Below are 14916 nucleotides of genomic sequence, written 5' to 3'. Positions count from 1 at the left end.
CCCCTTGTTATTCAAGTAGCTTGAGTTCAATTTCCAAATATTAAGAATATTTTCAAAATTAACATCTTAGGAGGTGACATGCCAACCTATTAATAATCATTACATCTGGGAAGAGCAGATAGAACAGTTTTCCTGGATTGAAACACTATAGATTAGTTTTTCCTGCTTTCTATATTTACATAAATGGAATCACATAAAAAGTATCTGTGTGTCTGGCTTCTTTTGCTCATTAAGACATTTGTAAGACTCAGCCATGTTGAGTGGAGATAACTAGTTATCTCCTTTCCATTATTGTATAGTTTTCCAGTTAATGAGTACTATTTATCCATTGTTCTGTTAATGGACATGTGGGCTGTTTATAGTTTGGGGCTGTGACAAATAAAATGAGGCTATGGACATTCATGTGAAAATGTATTGTGGAAAACATATGTATGTATTTCTGTTAGGTAGAAACCTATGTGTGGAATTACTGAGCTGTAGTCTATGCATATTTTCAACTGTGATAAATATCTCTGACAGTTTCCCACAGTGGTTTTAATGTGAACTCTAGTCAGCAGTGTGTGAGAGCTCCACTTCTTTACCTCTTCCTAACACTTGGGATAGTCAATCTGCTTAATTTTAGCCATTCTAGTGGATTCATAACAGCGTCATTGGTTTTAATTTGCATTTCCCCAGTGACTTTAAGGCTGGGCATATTTTCATGTTTATTTGGTACAATTTCAGTCAAACACCTGTTCAAGTCTCTTGTTGAGATATACAGTAACATACTTTTTCTACTGAGTTCTAGATCTTTTTCTTTTCCAGCCCTATAATTTTTTATATATTTATAAATCCATATATATTTATATTTATAAATCCATATATACAAATTTATAAATATAAATATACATTTATTTATTTGGTACATAATTTAGATTTTTTTTTTGCCCAGTTGGTGACCTACTTTTCAGATTATTCGTATCTCATGGCACAGAGTTTCTAATTTAATGTAGTAGCACTTTTTGTATCTTGTTTAGAAAATCTTTGTGTATTCAAGGTTATGGCTAGAGAGATGTGAAGTACAATGAAAACTATCATAGTCTATTCCATTGAATTTGATTGTTGGTGGCTTCAAAGGATCCCTTTCTGTCATGTGGCGAGGGAAAAGACCAGTCTACAAAAGGTTAGAAAGTGAGCTCATATAAAAGATAAAAAACTGGTCGTAGAAAATTTCTTTCTCCTTTAAAAAAATTGGTTTATTTATTTATTGGTTGGTTTCTGGTGTTAGCAGAAAGATAAGACACTGCTGGAGTCAGCCTGTGGTTTTTCTCCCCAGTGGCACAGGGTGGATTTACTTAAGTCAGCTTTGTGTTTATTGAAAAGTCATTTTGAAATAATTACACTCTTACCATATGACCCAGATCTGTAACGTGGTCCGTAAATATTTAGCATCCAATAGATCTGCAAATCTTCCTCTTTTTTCCTGGGGTACAGAAAAGGGACAGGCCGATTAGATTTAGTGGCTTAAGGATTGACAAACTTTTTCTAGTATTTTGGAGAACAGAAAATAAGAACAGCATGGGAATGTGGTCGGGTGAGAGAACTGCTCGACTCCCATGCGAGCACCTCACCAGGCCCACAGATCATTGCTTCTGTACTCCTTTAACTTTCTTAAACATGTATTTATTTTTGAGGGAGAGAGACAGAATGCAAGTGGGGGAGGGGTAGAGAGAGAGGGAAACACAGAATCCAAAGCAGGCTTCAGGCTCTGAGCGTCAGCACAGAGCCCAATGCGGGGCTGGAACTCACAAACAGTGAGATCATGACCTGAGCTGAAGTGAGACACTTAATTGACTGAGCCACCCAGGCGCTCCTGCATGCTTTTTATTATCACTGGCAAGGATCAATCCATTGAATTGAAGAACTCTAACCCTTTTTCTCTTCCTCTTCTCACCAGTGCTGGTGAGTGATGGAGCTGAGCACAGAAAATCGGATACATGAAAAGTATAGTTGTAAAGCTGATTGGAGTTTCTGTTTTTTTAATATAACTATATTTATTTTGAGAGTGAGAAAGAGAGCAAGAGAGGGGCAGAGAGAGAGAGAGAGAGAGAGAGAGAGTCCCAAGTAGGGTCCATGCTGTCAGTGCTAGAGCCCTGTGTGAGGCTTGAACTCACAAAACTTGAGATCATGACCTGAGCAGAAATCAAGAGTCAGACACTAAACCCACTGAGCCACCCAGGCACCCTTAATAGGAGATTTTTTTAAACTTCATATTAAAAGGAAAACTCTAGTATTAAAAAGAGAGCATGAGAATTGTGTTAGAAAAAAGTGTCATACATTTGGAAAGAAGATAGAATGTTGATTTCTTTTTGTGTCTTTAGGGTAATTAGCAAAAGGTCTTATCCATAGTCAGTGCTAATTACATATTTTGAATAAAAATAAGTAAGGATGGGTTATATATGATTGGGCAGTGATGGATTTTTATTTAAAGCTATGAATGCTTCAAAGGTGCTCTGTTGAAAACCAACTATTCTTTCTCACAAATAGACCTAAAATTATAGGCCCCTCTCGAGAGACCAGCAGTAAACTAGACATCCTGGATTTTGTTGTCACACAAAGCTCCAGTTTGAAACAACTTTCTCCAGGGATTTTTTTTTAAAGCAAACTCTATGCCCAACATGGGGTTTGAACTTACAACCTCTAGATCAAGAGCCAGCCAGGCTCCCTGCTGTTCCACTGACTTTTAGGCCCAGCTCCTAGAGGTCACTGTGGACAGAGGGGAGCAACTGACAGATGTCTTTCATCTGCTTTACATGTTGGGGCTCTGGCTACTTATCATTGGAAAACCTCTGAACTAGTCCTAACCTCCCATTTTCCAATACAGAAAATGTGGCCCAGAGAGGGTAAGTGACTTGCCCAGGGTTGCAGAGATGTTTGGAGGCAGAGCCAGACTGGTGTCCAGGTCTTCTAACTATTAGTCCCGAGTTTTACCCATCTACCTCTCTGACATTCTGCTTTGAGTTGATGTATGACTATGGACCCGTCTCGCCTCCCCAGGTGTAACTGGAGATTCAGAACGCTGAGTCTGCAGTGAATCACAACGAATCATAAATTATATTCAAATAAATTATTTGGACCTTAACCTTTGACTACAGTCCAAATTGGTGGACTCATTCATCTCATCTATGGTGTGGCTCTTCTTTAGCCAGTCCCCAGAGCTTCTCATGTCCGCGTCTGGGCACGAAGCTACACGTGCTGGCCTGCCCATACCGTCTTGTCCAGCCTCCTCTGTGCAGCATTGACGACAGCCGGAGTGACCAAATCCACTGCACCTTCCTGCCTCTGGTCTTGGCCCACACCATTCCTCCTCTTTCCTCTCCTGAGGCTGCCTCTCCTTTCAGTGCTCAACTCTTGCCCCAATTATCCCCTCAAGGGGGCTTGACTGCCCTGGCTCATGGTCACCTCTCTGCTCCAATCCTATACACTGCTGCCGGTGCTGCTCACCCGCTTCTAACATCTGGCTCTTCTCTGAGTGATTCTTTGCTGTGTGAGCCTCATCTCACCAGATTGTAAGAGACTTAAGCGCAGGGTCAATGGCTTATAGCTCTACTCCAAGGGCCTTGCACAAGAGACAATTGTGGAGCTGGACAAGACCCTCTGATTGGCATACGGATGGAAGCTGCAAGCTGACGGCAAGAGAAGGAAAGCAGGAGGAAGAGGAAGGGGGAGAAAGGAGAAGGATGTAAGAGGGAGGGGGGTGAGGATGTGGAATGTGGAGAGAAGATGGAGATCAGAGAGGGGTGGAGGAAGGAGGGTAGTTGTTACGGGAATTGAGTGTCCCCGATTTAGTACAGTAACAATACCGTATAGCATATTTGACAGTTGTTAAGAGAGTAGCTCTTATATGCTCTCACCACAAAAAAAGAAAGGGTAGTTACGTGATATGATGGAAGTGTTAACTAACTCTATGGCAGCTACCATTTTGAAGTATATAAGTATCAAATCAAGACACTGTGCACCTTAAGCTTACACAATTACATCTCAATAAAGCTGGGAGAGGAAAAGACAATAGGCTCTCCCACAGCCATGGCAGCCCTGGTAAGAACCCACAACTTTTCTCTGTACTGCTGGTGTCTCTGCTTTGTGTCATTCCCCACCTCTCTGGTGATGCCTTTCTCACTGTCATATGTCCAGCATTCTTGTATTCTGTCTTTCCTCCTCCTACCCAAGTCTGCACTTAGCCATGGATCTAGAGATGCAAAGGCTGATTGATAAAGGTCATGGGAACCCTTAAATGCTGGGATGAGGATTCTGGGCTTCACTCATAGTCAGGGACTGTGAGGGGTGGAGGTGGGGGGCACTGCTCCTACGCAGCAGGGGAGGTAATGATGTTTAAAGACTATTTGTCTGACAGTGTTGTCCTTGTTGAAATCACAGTAATGAGGCAGGGAGGTGGCTGTGTGAAAGAGATTGGATGTAAAAGCCTCTGTTTTAGAAGAACCAGTGGGATTGGCAGCCAATCAGGCTTGGTGGTATGGAGATTTACAGTGCGTTGAAGGAAACCCCACAGTGAGAGGAGCGTTAATGAACAACTGTTTCAGGCTGCTATGTGAAATACGCCAGACACAATATTGTATAATTCCCCTTATATGAAATAGAGAAGAGGCAAATTCATAGAGCCAGATGACAAAATTCTGAATGTACTTAATGCCACTAAATTGTACACTTCAAAATGATAACACATGCAAATAGAAAGATATTCCATGCTCATGGATTGGGAGAACAAATATTGTGAAAATGTCCATATTCCCAAAAGCAATATACAGATTTAATACAATCCCTACCAAAATATCAACAACATTTTTTAAAGAACTAGAACAAATAATCCTAAAAATTGTATGGAACCAGAGAAGACCCCTGAATAGTCAAAGCAATCTTCAAAAAGAAGAACCAAACCAGAAGCATCACAATCCCTGATTTCAAGATATACTACAAAGCCATAGTAATGAAAACAGTATGGTGCTGGCACAAAATCAGACACATAAATCAATGAAACAGAATAGAGAGCCCAGAAATAAACCCACAATTGTATGTTCCAATTAATCTTCAACAAAGGAGGCAAGAATATGCAACGGAAAAAGACAGTCTCTTCAACAAATGCTGTTGGGAAAAATGAACAGCTACATGCAAAAGAATGAAACTGGACTACTTTCTTACACCATATATGAAAATAAGCTCAAAATGGATTAAAGACCTAAATGTGAGCTCTGAAACCATAAAAGTCTTAGAAGAGAACATAGGCAATAATTTCTCTGACATTGACCATGGCAGCATTTTTCTAGACATGTCTTCTAAGGCAAGGGAAACAAAAGCAAATATAAACTGCTGGGACCATATCAAAATAAAAACTTCTGCACAGGGAAGGAAACAATCAACAAAACTAAAAGACAACCTACTGAATGGAAGAAGATATTTGCAAATGACATATCCAATAAGGACTTAGTATCCAAAATACATAAAGCATTTACACAACTCAACACCAAAAAAAAAAAAAAAAAAACCCAAATAATTCAGTTTAAAAAACAACAGAAGACATAAACAGACATTTCTCCCAAGAAGACATACAGATGGCCAATGGACACGTGAAAAGATGCTCAACATAACTCATCATCATGGGAATGCAAATCAAAACCAAAATGAGATACATCCCCATTATAGTTAGTTTTGAATAACATTAAAAACACAAGAAATAGAGGTACCTGGGTGGCTCAGTATGTTAAGTGTCCAACTCTTGGTTTCAGCTCAGGTCATGATCTCATGGTCATGGAATCAAGACCTGCATCTTGGGATTCTCTCTCTCTCCCTAACTCTCTGTTCCTCCCCTGCTCATAAACACACAGCCCTCCCCCCCCCAAAATAAATAAATAAACATTTTAAAAAAACACACAAGAAATAACAAGTTTTGGTGAGGATATAGAAAAAAGCGAACCCTCCCACACTGTTAGCAGGAATGCAAACTGGTGAAATCACCATAGAAAACAGTATTAAGATTCCTCAAAAAACAAAAATAGAATTACCACATGATCCAGCAAATGCATTACTAGGTCTTTATGCAAAGAATATGAAAACACTAATTGGAAAAGATACATGCACCCTTATTTTTATTGCAATATTTACAAAAGCCAAACTATGGAAGCAACCCACTGTCCATCCATAGATAATGGATAAAGAAGAGGTGGTGTGTATATACAGTGGAATTATACTCAGCCATCAGAAAGAGTGAATCTTCCCTTTGCAATGACATGGGTAGATCTAGAGAGTAAAATGCTAAATGAAAGAAGTCAATCAGAGAAAAACAATACCTCATGACCTCACTCATATGTGACATTAAAGAAACAAAACAAATGAACAAAGAAAAAAAGAGACAAAATAATAGGCTCTTAATTATAGAGAATAAACTGATGGTTACCAGATAGGAGGTGGATGGGGAGATGGGTGAAATAAGTGAAGGAAATTAAGAGTGTGCTTATCATGATGAGAAATGAGCAATGTATAAAATTGTTGAATCACTATACTGTCTATCTAAAAGTAACATAATACTGTACATTTATTATACTAGAATTAAAAATTTTAAAAAGCCTTGCCTGGGGAAAATAAAAAGATCCCAGTTGACACTTGAACAATGTGGATCTGAACCATACAAGTCCAGTTAAATGTGGATTTATTTTTAATACATACAGCACAGTACTATAAAGGTATTTTCTTTTCCTTATGATTTTTTTTTTTTTTTAGAGAGACAGCAGGGACAAAGAGTAGAGGGAGAGAGAGAGAGTCTAAGCAGGCTCCATGCTCAGTGTAGAGCCCACTGGAGGACTTGATCCCACAACTCTGGGATCATGACCTGAGCTGAAATCAAGAGTCGGACACTCAACCAACTGAGCCACCCACGTGCCCCATCTCTTATGATTTTCTTAATTACATTTTCTTTTCTCTAGCTTACTTTATTGTAAGAAGAAAGTATGTAATACATATTACATACAAAATCTATGTTATCAACTGTTTATGTTATTAGTAAGGCCTCTGGTCAATAGTAGCTATTAGTAAAATTTTTGAGGAATCAAAAGTTACCCATAGATTTTCAATTGTACAGTGCTCCTAACCCTTGTGTTGTTCAAAAGTCAACTATGGTCACCTTATAATCTTGGATTCTTCACTTTTCTTTTCTCAGGTACTTGCCTACCTCATAGGGATTTTCTCTAAGTAGCAAATAAAAAATATACATATATACATGCATATATATATATTTATAAAGGGTGCCTGGGTAGCTCAATCAGTTAAGCATCCGACTCTTGATTTCAGCTCAGGTCATGATCTCAGGGTTATGAGATCCAGCCCCACATTAGGCTCTATGCCAGGCATGGAGCCTGCTTGAGATTCTCTCTCACACTCTCTCTTGCTCATGTGCATATGCACTCTCTCCTTCACTCTATAAAAAATAAATAAATAAAAATAAAAAGAACAAAGAATAGAGATTAAAAAACATATGAGGAGAACTGTCTCCTCAGGAAAATCAGTCTTCTGGTAAAAGGAGTTTGTCTTTTTTTTTTTTTTTATGTTGCTGAGGAATATAAAAAGACTTGAATAGTGGGAACATATACTTTTATCAAAACAAGAATATTTAATATTATAAAGGTATCAATTCTCTTTATGTGTTAACTAATAATTTCAACACCATGCCAATTAAACTTTTTTAATGTTTATTTTTGAGAGAGACAGACAGACAGAGCAGAGCAGGGGAGGGACAGAGAGAGAGGGAGGCACAGAATCTGAAGCAGGCTATCTAGGCTCTGAGCTATCAGCACAGAGCCTGATGCATGGCTTGAACGTACGATCTGTGAGATCATGACCTGAGCTGAAGTCAGATGCTTAACCAACTGAGCCACCTAGGTGCCCCAACACCATCCCAATTAAACTCTCCTAGGTTTTGGAGGGAAATTAGGAGAAGATCTTAATAAAGTGACTTCAAAGTTATTCTAGAAAAATAGTACTCAAAATAATTTGGAAAATTCTGAAGAACTTTGACAAAGGGGACTTATCCTGCTAAATATGAAAAATACTGTTATTAGAAGCATCACATTGGACCAACAATTCATCTGTATCCTCTTCCCAACAACATGAAATGCTCTCTTTAGTATGTAGTAAGTCCCTACATATGCCTGAATCTACAAACCCATCATTAGAACACAAAAGAGAATTCAAATATAGATCCAAATATACAGAAGATGAATTATTCAATAAAAATTGAATAGCAAATGGTTAGCTATTTGGATATGACAAAGCTAGACCTGTACCATGTTTCTTATACTCAATCAATCCTGGATAGACCCAATATTTAAATAATAAGTATGAGACCAAATTAACCAAATATTAAGGAGAAGGATACAAGAATGCAGGTGTAAAGTTAAGTCTGAAACCACTAAAAAAGACAGTAGTAAACACCTTAATAAATCTAAACAGATACCTACTTAGAAAGTAATGTCTAGGGGCACTTGGGTGGCTCAGTAGGGTAAGCCTCCAACTTGGCTCAGGTCATGATCTCCCTGTTTGTGTTGAGCCCAGGGTCGGGCTCCGTGCTGACAGCTCAAAGCCTGGAACCTGCTTCCTATTCTGTGTCTCCCTCTCTCTGACCCCCCACACACTTGCTCACGTTCTGTCTCTGTCTCTCAAAAATAAATATAAGTTAAAAAAATTTTTTTAACAAAAAAAAGAAATATCTATCTATCTATAGATAGATATCTATCACTATCTAATTTAGGAAAACTTATAAACAACATGAAGCCAAAAATCAGACAGAAATAATTTGGAAGATGAAACTGGGGAAGATCATAATATCTTCAAGGTCCTTGTATTTTTCAGATAGCATATAAAGATACTAAAAATCATAGATATGTGGAAGCACATTTTCAATATTTAAGGGCTACCTCTATAATAAAAGGAATAGAGTGAATAAATTCTAAGCCAGTAGAAGGAAGCACAGTGGGGAGAAAAGCAAACTGATTCACTCTAGTAAAAGGTAGGAAAAGAGAAAAGGAAAGACATGGTCAAGAGGAAATATAAAATAAAATGGCAGAAGTCCAAATATGTGAGTAATCACAATAGATATAATTGAATCAAATTCACTGCTAAAAGACACAGAATACCAGACTGAGTGAAAAAAGTTAAAATCAGCTGTATATTTAGAAGAAATACTTTCAATGCAAAGCAACACAGAAAAGTTAAAAACAATGTTCTGGAAAAAAGAAACATCAGGAAAAATGCTAACCTAAGCTAGTTTCAGTATATTAATATGAGAGAAAATAAAATGTAAAGCCCAAGGCAGTATAAAGAAGAATCATAATAAAATCTATCCATCAGATTAAGTCAATCATATGCTAGGAAGCACCAAGATGTTCTCAAAATACGTGAAGTAAACTGTCAGGCTTATAAGGAGAAATAAACAAAGCCATCACGTTACTGACAAACTGTAAGCTCAGCTAACCAAAATCTGCACAAGCATCAGATATTTATAGGACGCAATTAACAAAGTATAACAAAATATATATACTCAATGAGAACACACGCTCTTTTTAAGCACACATGGAGCATCAATGGATAGTCACTATCTGGAGAAGAAAAGTCTCCAAATTCCAAACAATTGAAAACATCCTCTGACCAAAATGCAATTAAATTAGAAACAAAGAGTAAAAAAGAGGGTTAACAGATAACACAAGGGTGAAAGAGAAATTCATAGCAGTCACAAAATAGAAACAAAAAAAATTACTCTCTAAAATAACTTGTCAAATGTAGCTAAATCCTTCATTTAAAATAAAAAAGACTGACAACAAATGAGCTAAGTACTCAACTCAAGAAGCTAGAAAAACATAAAAATCTAAAGAGGAAAACAAAGAATAGTAAAGAGAATAACAACAACAAACCTTGTTCTTTGAAGTTAATATACAAACCCGTTAGTAAGAAGACCAAGGAAAAAGAGAGAAGCCACAAATTAATGGCATTAAAATGAAGGAGGAGACATATGTAGATTTTTGGACCTCATCAGAGAACACTGGGAACAATTTTACATCAATAAATTTGAAAACTTAGATGAGCTGGACAATATTCTAAAATATACATTACCAAAATTGACTCAATCAAAAGTCTTAAACACCAGTAGACTCTGACCTTTACATAAAGTGAATTATACTTCCCAAAACTCCTCATAACACCCCATCACTATCCCCCACCTCTCACTTCAAAATAAGTATTAGGCATAAACTACTGAGAAGGAAGTTTCGCCAAGCACTCCGTAACCATATTCCAGCCATAACCAGGAGGCTAACTCTTGTCTCATGAGAAGCTTTGCCAGGTTGGCCAGACGGGTGAGGAGGGTGCCATTGGGTCAAAGTTCCCAGAGCTTCTGATTGACTTGCCTGCAGGTGGGTGGTCAGGGCTCATGTGAGAAAAGATTTCAAATTGACCTTGAGAGTCTTGGAAACCTTAGAATTTAAATGCCAAACTGTGTTTTTAAAAAATCATTTAAAAAAGGGGCATCTGGGTGGCTCAGTCGGTTAAGCATCTGACTCTTGGTTTCAGCTCAGGTCATGATCTCACAGTTCGTGGGTTCAAGCCCCACGTCAGGCTCTGTGCTGGCAGTGCAGAGGCCGCTTGGGATTCTCTCTGCTCCTCTCCTCCCCTCTATCAAAAATAAATAAACATTTTTTAAAATAAAAACTAAATTAAAATCATTAAAACATTATTTAATGATGTTTATAGGTTTGATACCGCTTATCATTTATACCATTTTATATTATTTATAAGGTCAGTACAAGAAAATAAAATTATAAAACAATCTCTCACTGACATAAGCAATGATGCCAAATCATGTGACTGCCTCTGCAAGGTAGATGGTACTCTTCCCATTTCACAGATGAGAAAATGAAGGCAGGGAACTCAATTTGCCAGGGCCGCCTGGCTGTGGGTGGAGCTTGGTTTAGTCCCAGTCTACTCTGCTCTTTTCTCTACTACCTCCAGGGCAGGACTACAGAGCAAAGGTCCCCTCCCCTCCGACTGTCCCGTGTCTGTCCCAGGACGACAGACATGGCTGGTGGGGGGAGGAGACCTCCCAGCTGGGCACTTACCAGGATGGGCTCTACCAGCTTCCCCTCTGGCATGACGGAGCGGTTCATCCTGGCGATATGCTCCAGCGTGGCCAAGGCAGCCTGAGTGTTCCCAGTGGAGACATTGAAGCGAGCGGACTCAGGAATAAACTGGGCACAGAAGGAAAGTACATCAGTTGTAACCTCTCTGGACCCCGGGGGCTCGGGTGTTCCTGTTGCACACATCAGGCCACCCCGGTTTCCAGAGGTGGAGGATAAGCAAGCACAAAGCCACGCCATACAGCAGGCATCCTGTGCATTCCAAGTGGATCCAGAACAAACAGAGTCGTGTTCTCCTTATTTCAGTCCCATCTTGATGACAGCGGGACATCTTGATGACACTATTGTTGAATACCTTGAACACCATACTCAGAAAATGGGTATCCTTGGAAGCTGGGACCTTGAGAATCACCGTGGACCACTTCCTGTCCCTCATGCCTCACAACCCATCAAGACCGGCTGGATCTTCCTCAGAAAAGCCCCTCCCCCAGCAGCACTCCGCTCCCCACCCAGTGGCTCCTCCTCATCTGCCGCCGGGATTATTCTGACCGCGTTCCTGGCCTTTTCTGTGTTCCCTCCTCCATGCAGCCATGAGCCAGCTTCCCAGCACCCCTCATCCCAGCCTCCCCACTCTCCCTCAAATATGTTCCGCATCTCACACCCTCATGACTGGGTTGATGCGGCAGTCCCACCAAAATGCCCTTTCCCCCGTCTGGCCATCCAAACGCAAGCCGTTCCAGCCCACAAGGCCTAAGTCAACAGCACCATCCCACTGGAACAAACCACTCCCTCCGCTGCGCGCCCAGAGGAGAGCTGTTAATGGCGCCTACCGGGTCTCACTGGTGCCACCACCTTTTGCTTTTATATCTGTCTCTTGCTGGAGGTCCTTGGTGGCAAGAACTGTGTCTTATGCTATTTTCAGCCTTGGAAGCTAATGCTGAGCCTGGTATATGCTCAATGTGAGTGTGATCGATCCAATGATGAGGTCAAGATTCAAAATCATAATTTTTTAAATGTTTGTTTATTTTTGAGAGAGAGAGACAGAGCATGAGCGGGGCAGGGGCAGAGAGAGAGGGAGACACAGAATTTGAAAAAGGGTACAGGCTCCCAATTATCAGCACAGAGCCTGATGCCAGTCTCAAGCTCACGAATTGCGAGATCATGACCTGAGCCAAAGTTGGATGCACAACCAACTGAGCCATCCAGGCGCCCCTCAAATTAATAATTTTTAAAAAGGTAATAATATAGTTGTTTAGCTAATACACATTGAAAACTGCTGATGTTCTAGGCTCATGAAGACAGCTTTACACATTACCTTGTTTAATCCTCCCCACAACCCTAAGAGACACACTATTCATTAGGAACAATGAACATATCAATTGTCCAACAATAGTTTTCAGGTGTCTAGACTTGGAAACAACTCACACAGAACAGACCTTGGGTTATAGTTGACCTGAAGCCCAGCAGCACCAGCTGTGGGAGGCAGCTGGCTACGAAGTAGCACAGTCAGACTACACCAAGCAAGGCAGATGGGCTACTCATGGGAAACCCCAAGCCCACTAAGCTCCTGAGCCCAGGCACCTGTGGCTTGTGTGGGACATCAGGTAACAGATGATCACAATGACCGACTGGCTCATCCAGAAAAAAATGGACAGGGCTCTGGGACCGGGTGTCATGAGAACAAGTTGAAGGTAATGGTACTGTTTAATTCAGAGAAGGAAAGCTTTGATTGGACTAGATTCTTAAGTATGTGGTAAAATATCATGTAGAAGACAGACCTCTGGTTTTTCAGAGACAAGTCCTAAGGCTGCAGGTAAATTTGTAAGGAAGGAAGGGTCCTCTCAACCGAAGAAAGAACTTCCTAAGAACTGGGACTGCCTGCAGATGGAACATACGGAAGTAGTCTATAAAGTCTGAAGTCTAAAAATTCCCCAGGTGGCTCAGTCCATTAAGAATCTGACTCAGGTCATGATCTCACAGTTCATGAGTTTGAGCCCCACATCAGGCTCAGTGCTGGCAACTCAGAGCCTGGAGCCTGACTCACATTCTATGTCTCTCTCTCTCTCTCTCTGTGCCTCCCCCACTTGTGTTTTTGTTCTGTCTGTCTGTCTGTCTCTCTCTCTCAAATAAAAATTAAAATGCCCAAAGCCAGAAGTATTCTAGCACAGACAGGATGTGTGCTTTGGGTTGGGGTATGAAATAAATGTCCTCATAGGACCTTTCTGAAACCCCAAATTCTTTGATTCCATGGTGTTAGGTGATAAACACACAAAATACATCCCAGTTCCACTGAGTGGCCAACCCCGACTTTGAACAATGAGCATAATTCTATGAGAACCTAAGGAAAATGGGGATTCTGCAAATTAGTAGGAGAACAGAAGGACAAACTAGCCAGTCTTCAGTGGCCTGAGAATGTGTACAAGGCATCCAACTACAAGCTATAAAGCTTCGAGAGGGGTCAGCCCAAATAGGGAGGAGTTGTCAGACAAAACATCCAGGAATGAACAATCAGAAGGCAGGATACAGGAGGGGAAGGATGAAGTGGATTGAGACAGTTTTGAGCAAAGGGAAGAAGCAGATGTGAGGAAGGTACTTGCAGGGCAAGAGGGATAGTGGCCCAACTGGAAGGAGGGCCAGAGGGAGCCCGTGAGCGTCCTCACCTTGAAGGCCAAGATTAGGATGATGCCAGGAATAGAGGCGATGCGGATGAGCCATCGCCACCCAATGCTGGGAATGACCACAGAGGCCAGGCCAATGATGAGCAGGGAGCCAGCCAGCCAGAACACCTGGGGAGAGATGGGGCACACGGGTGGCTCAGTCAGTTAAGCATTCAACCTCAGCTTAGGTCATGATCTCACAGTTCATGAGTTTGAGCCCTGCACAGGGCTCTGTGCTGACAGCTCAGAGCCTGGACCCTGCTTTGGATTCTGTTTCCCTCTCTCTCATATACACCCTCACTTGCACTCTATTTCTGTGTCTCAAAAATGAATAAATGTTAAAAAATTTTTTTAAAAAAGGAAAGAAAATCTGGGGAGAGAATGGAAGATTAATAGTCCTCCCATCAGGGTGCCCGGCTGGTTCAGTCAGTAGAGCATGTGACTCTTGATCTCAGGGTTGTAAGTTCAAGTCCCAGGTTGGGTGTAGAGATTACTTGGAATTAAAATCTTTAAAATTTCTCCTATCAATGTGCCTAACACTACCTCTCTCAGGAGCCTCTCTGTCCAGCATTTCAGAGTGAGAGGGGAAGAGGAAGAGAGGGGAAGAGAAGAAGAGGGGGGAGGGGGAGAAGGTCTTTAAGGTCCTGCTCCCAGCATGACCTCCAGGACCTGGAATGAACTGGGAAAATCATTTCACTTCAATGTGGCTCAGTGTGCTTGTCTATCAATGGAAGGCTCACTACACAAGGGGTGAGTAATGTCACCAAAGTTTTAAAAACCTGAGACAGTGACATTGCTTTCCCTGTTGAATAAATAATAGATTCACGGGTTCATAACTCAAATGGCACAGGAAAACACTGCAAATACTCTCTTGCTCTGAGTTCCCTGCCATCCAGTTCTTGTCTCAGAAGGAACCAATATTCCCAAATTTCTTGTGTCCTTCCAAAGTTGTTCTAAGCACATACAAGCTAATAAGGATATATCTTGCTCTTCTCTTTTTTTACAAATGGCATCATGGTATAAATATTGCTTTTTGTACTGAAAATGTATCTTGAAGATAATTTTTTACATCAACAAATAACATAGCA

The 14916-nt window shown here is 40.6% G+C and overlaps 1 protein-coding gene across 2 annotated transcripts in view; it reads right to left on the bottom strand.

Moving 5' to 3' along the window:
* The window catches only part of SVOPL (SVOP like), a 61012-nt gene that overhangs the window by 30896 nt on the left and 15200 nt on the right, over positions 1-14916 (bottom strand). For both annotated transcript variants that reach the window (XM_077781049.1, XM_077781048.1), the window contains exons 7-9: positions 13832-13957; positions 11154-11282; positions 1389-1462 (exon numbers count right to left, since the gene is read on the bottom strand). In XM_077781049.1, coding sequence (XP_077637175.1) covers positions 1389-1462; positions 11154-11282; positions 13832-13957 — 329 coding nt within the window. The remainder of the gene's footprint in view (positions 1-1388; positions 1463-11153; positions 11283-13831; positions 13958-14916) is intronic.

This window comes from Crocuta crocuta, unplaced genomic scaffold, assembly GCF_008692635.1.
Source record: "Crocuta crocuta isolate KB4526 unplaced genomic scaffold, BGI_CrCroc_1.0 scaffold228, whole genome shotgun sequence".
In the NCBI taxonomy this organism is placed as follows: domain Eukaryota; kingdom Metazoa; phylum Chordata; class Mammalia; order Carnivora; family Hyaenidae; genus Crocuta; species Crocuta crocuta.
Note: the sequence above shows the minus strand (reverse complement) of the source record. Positions and strands in the feature narration are given on the sequence as shown.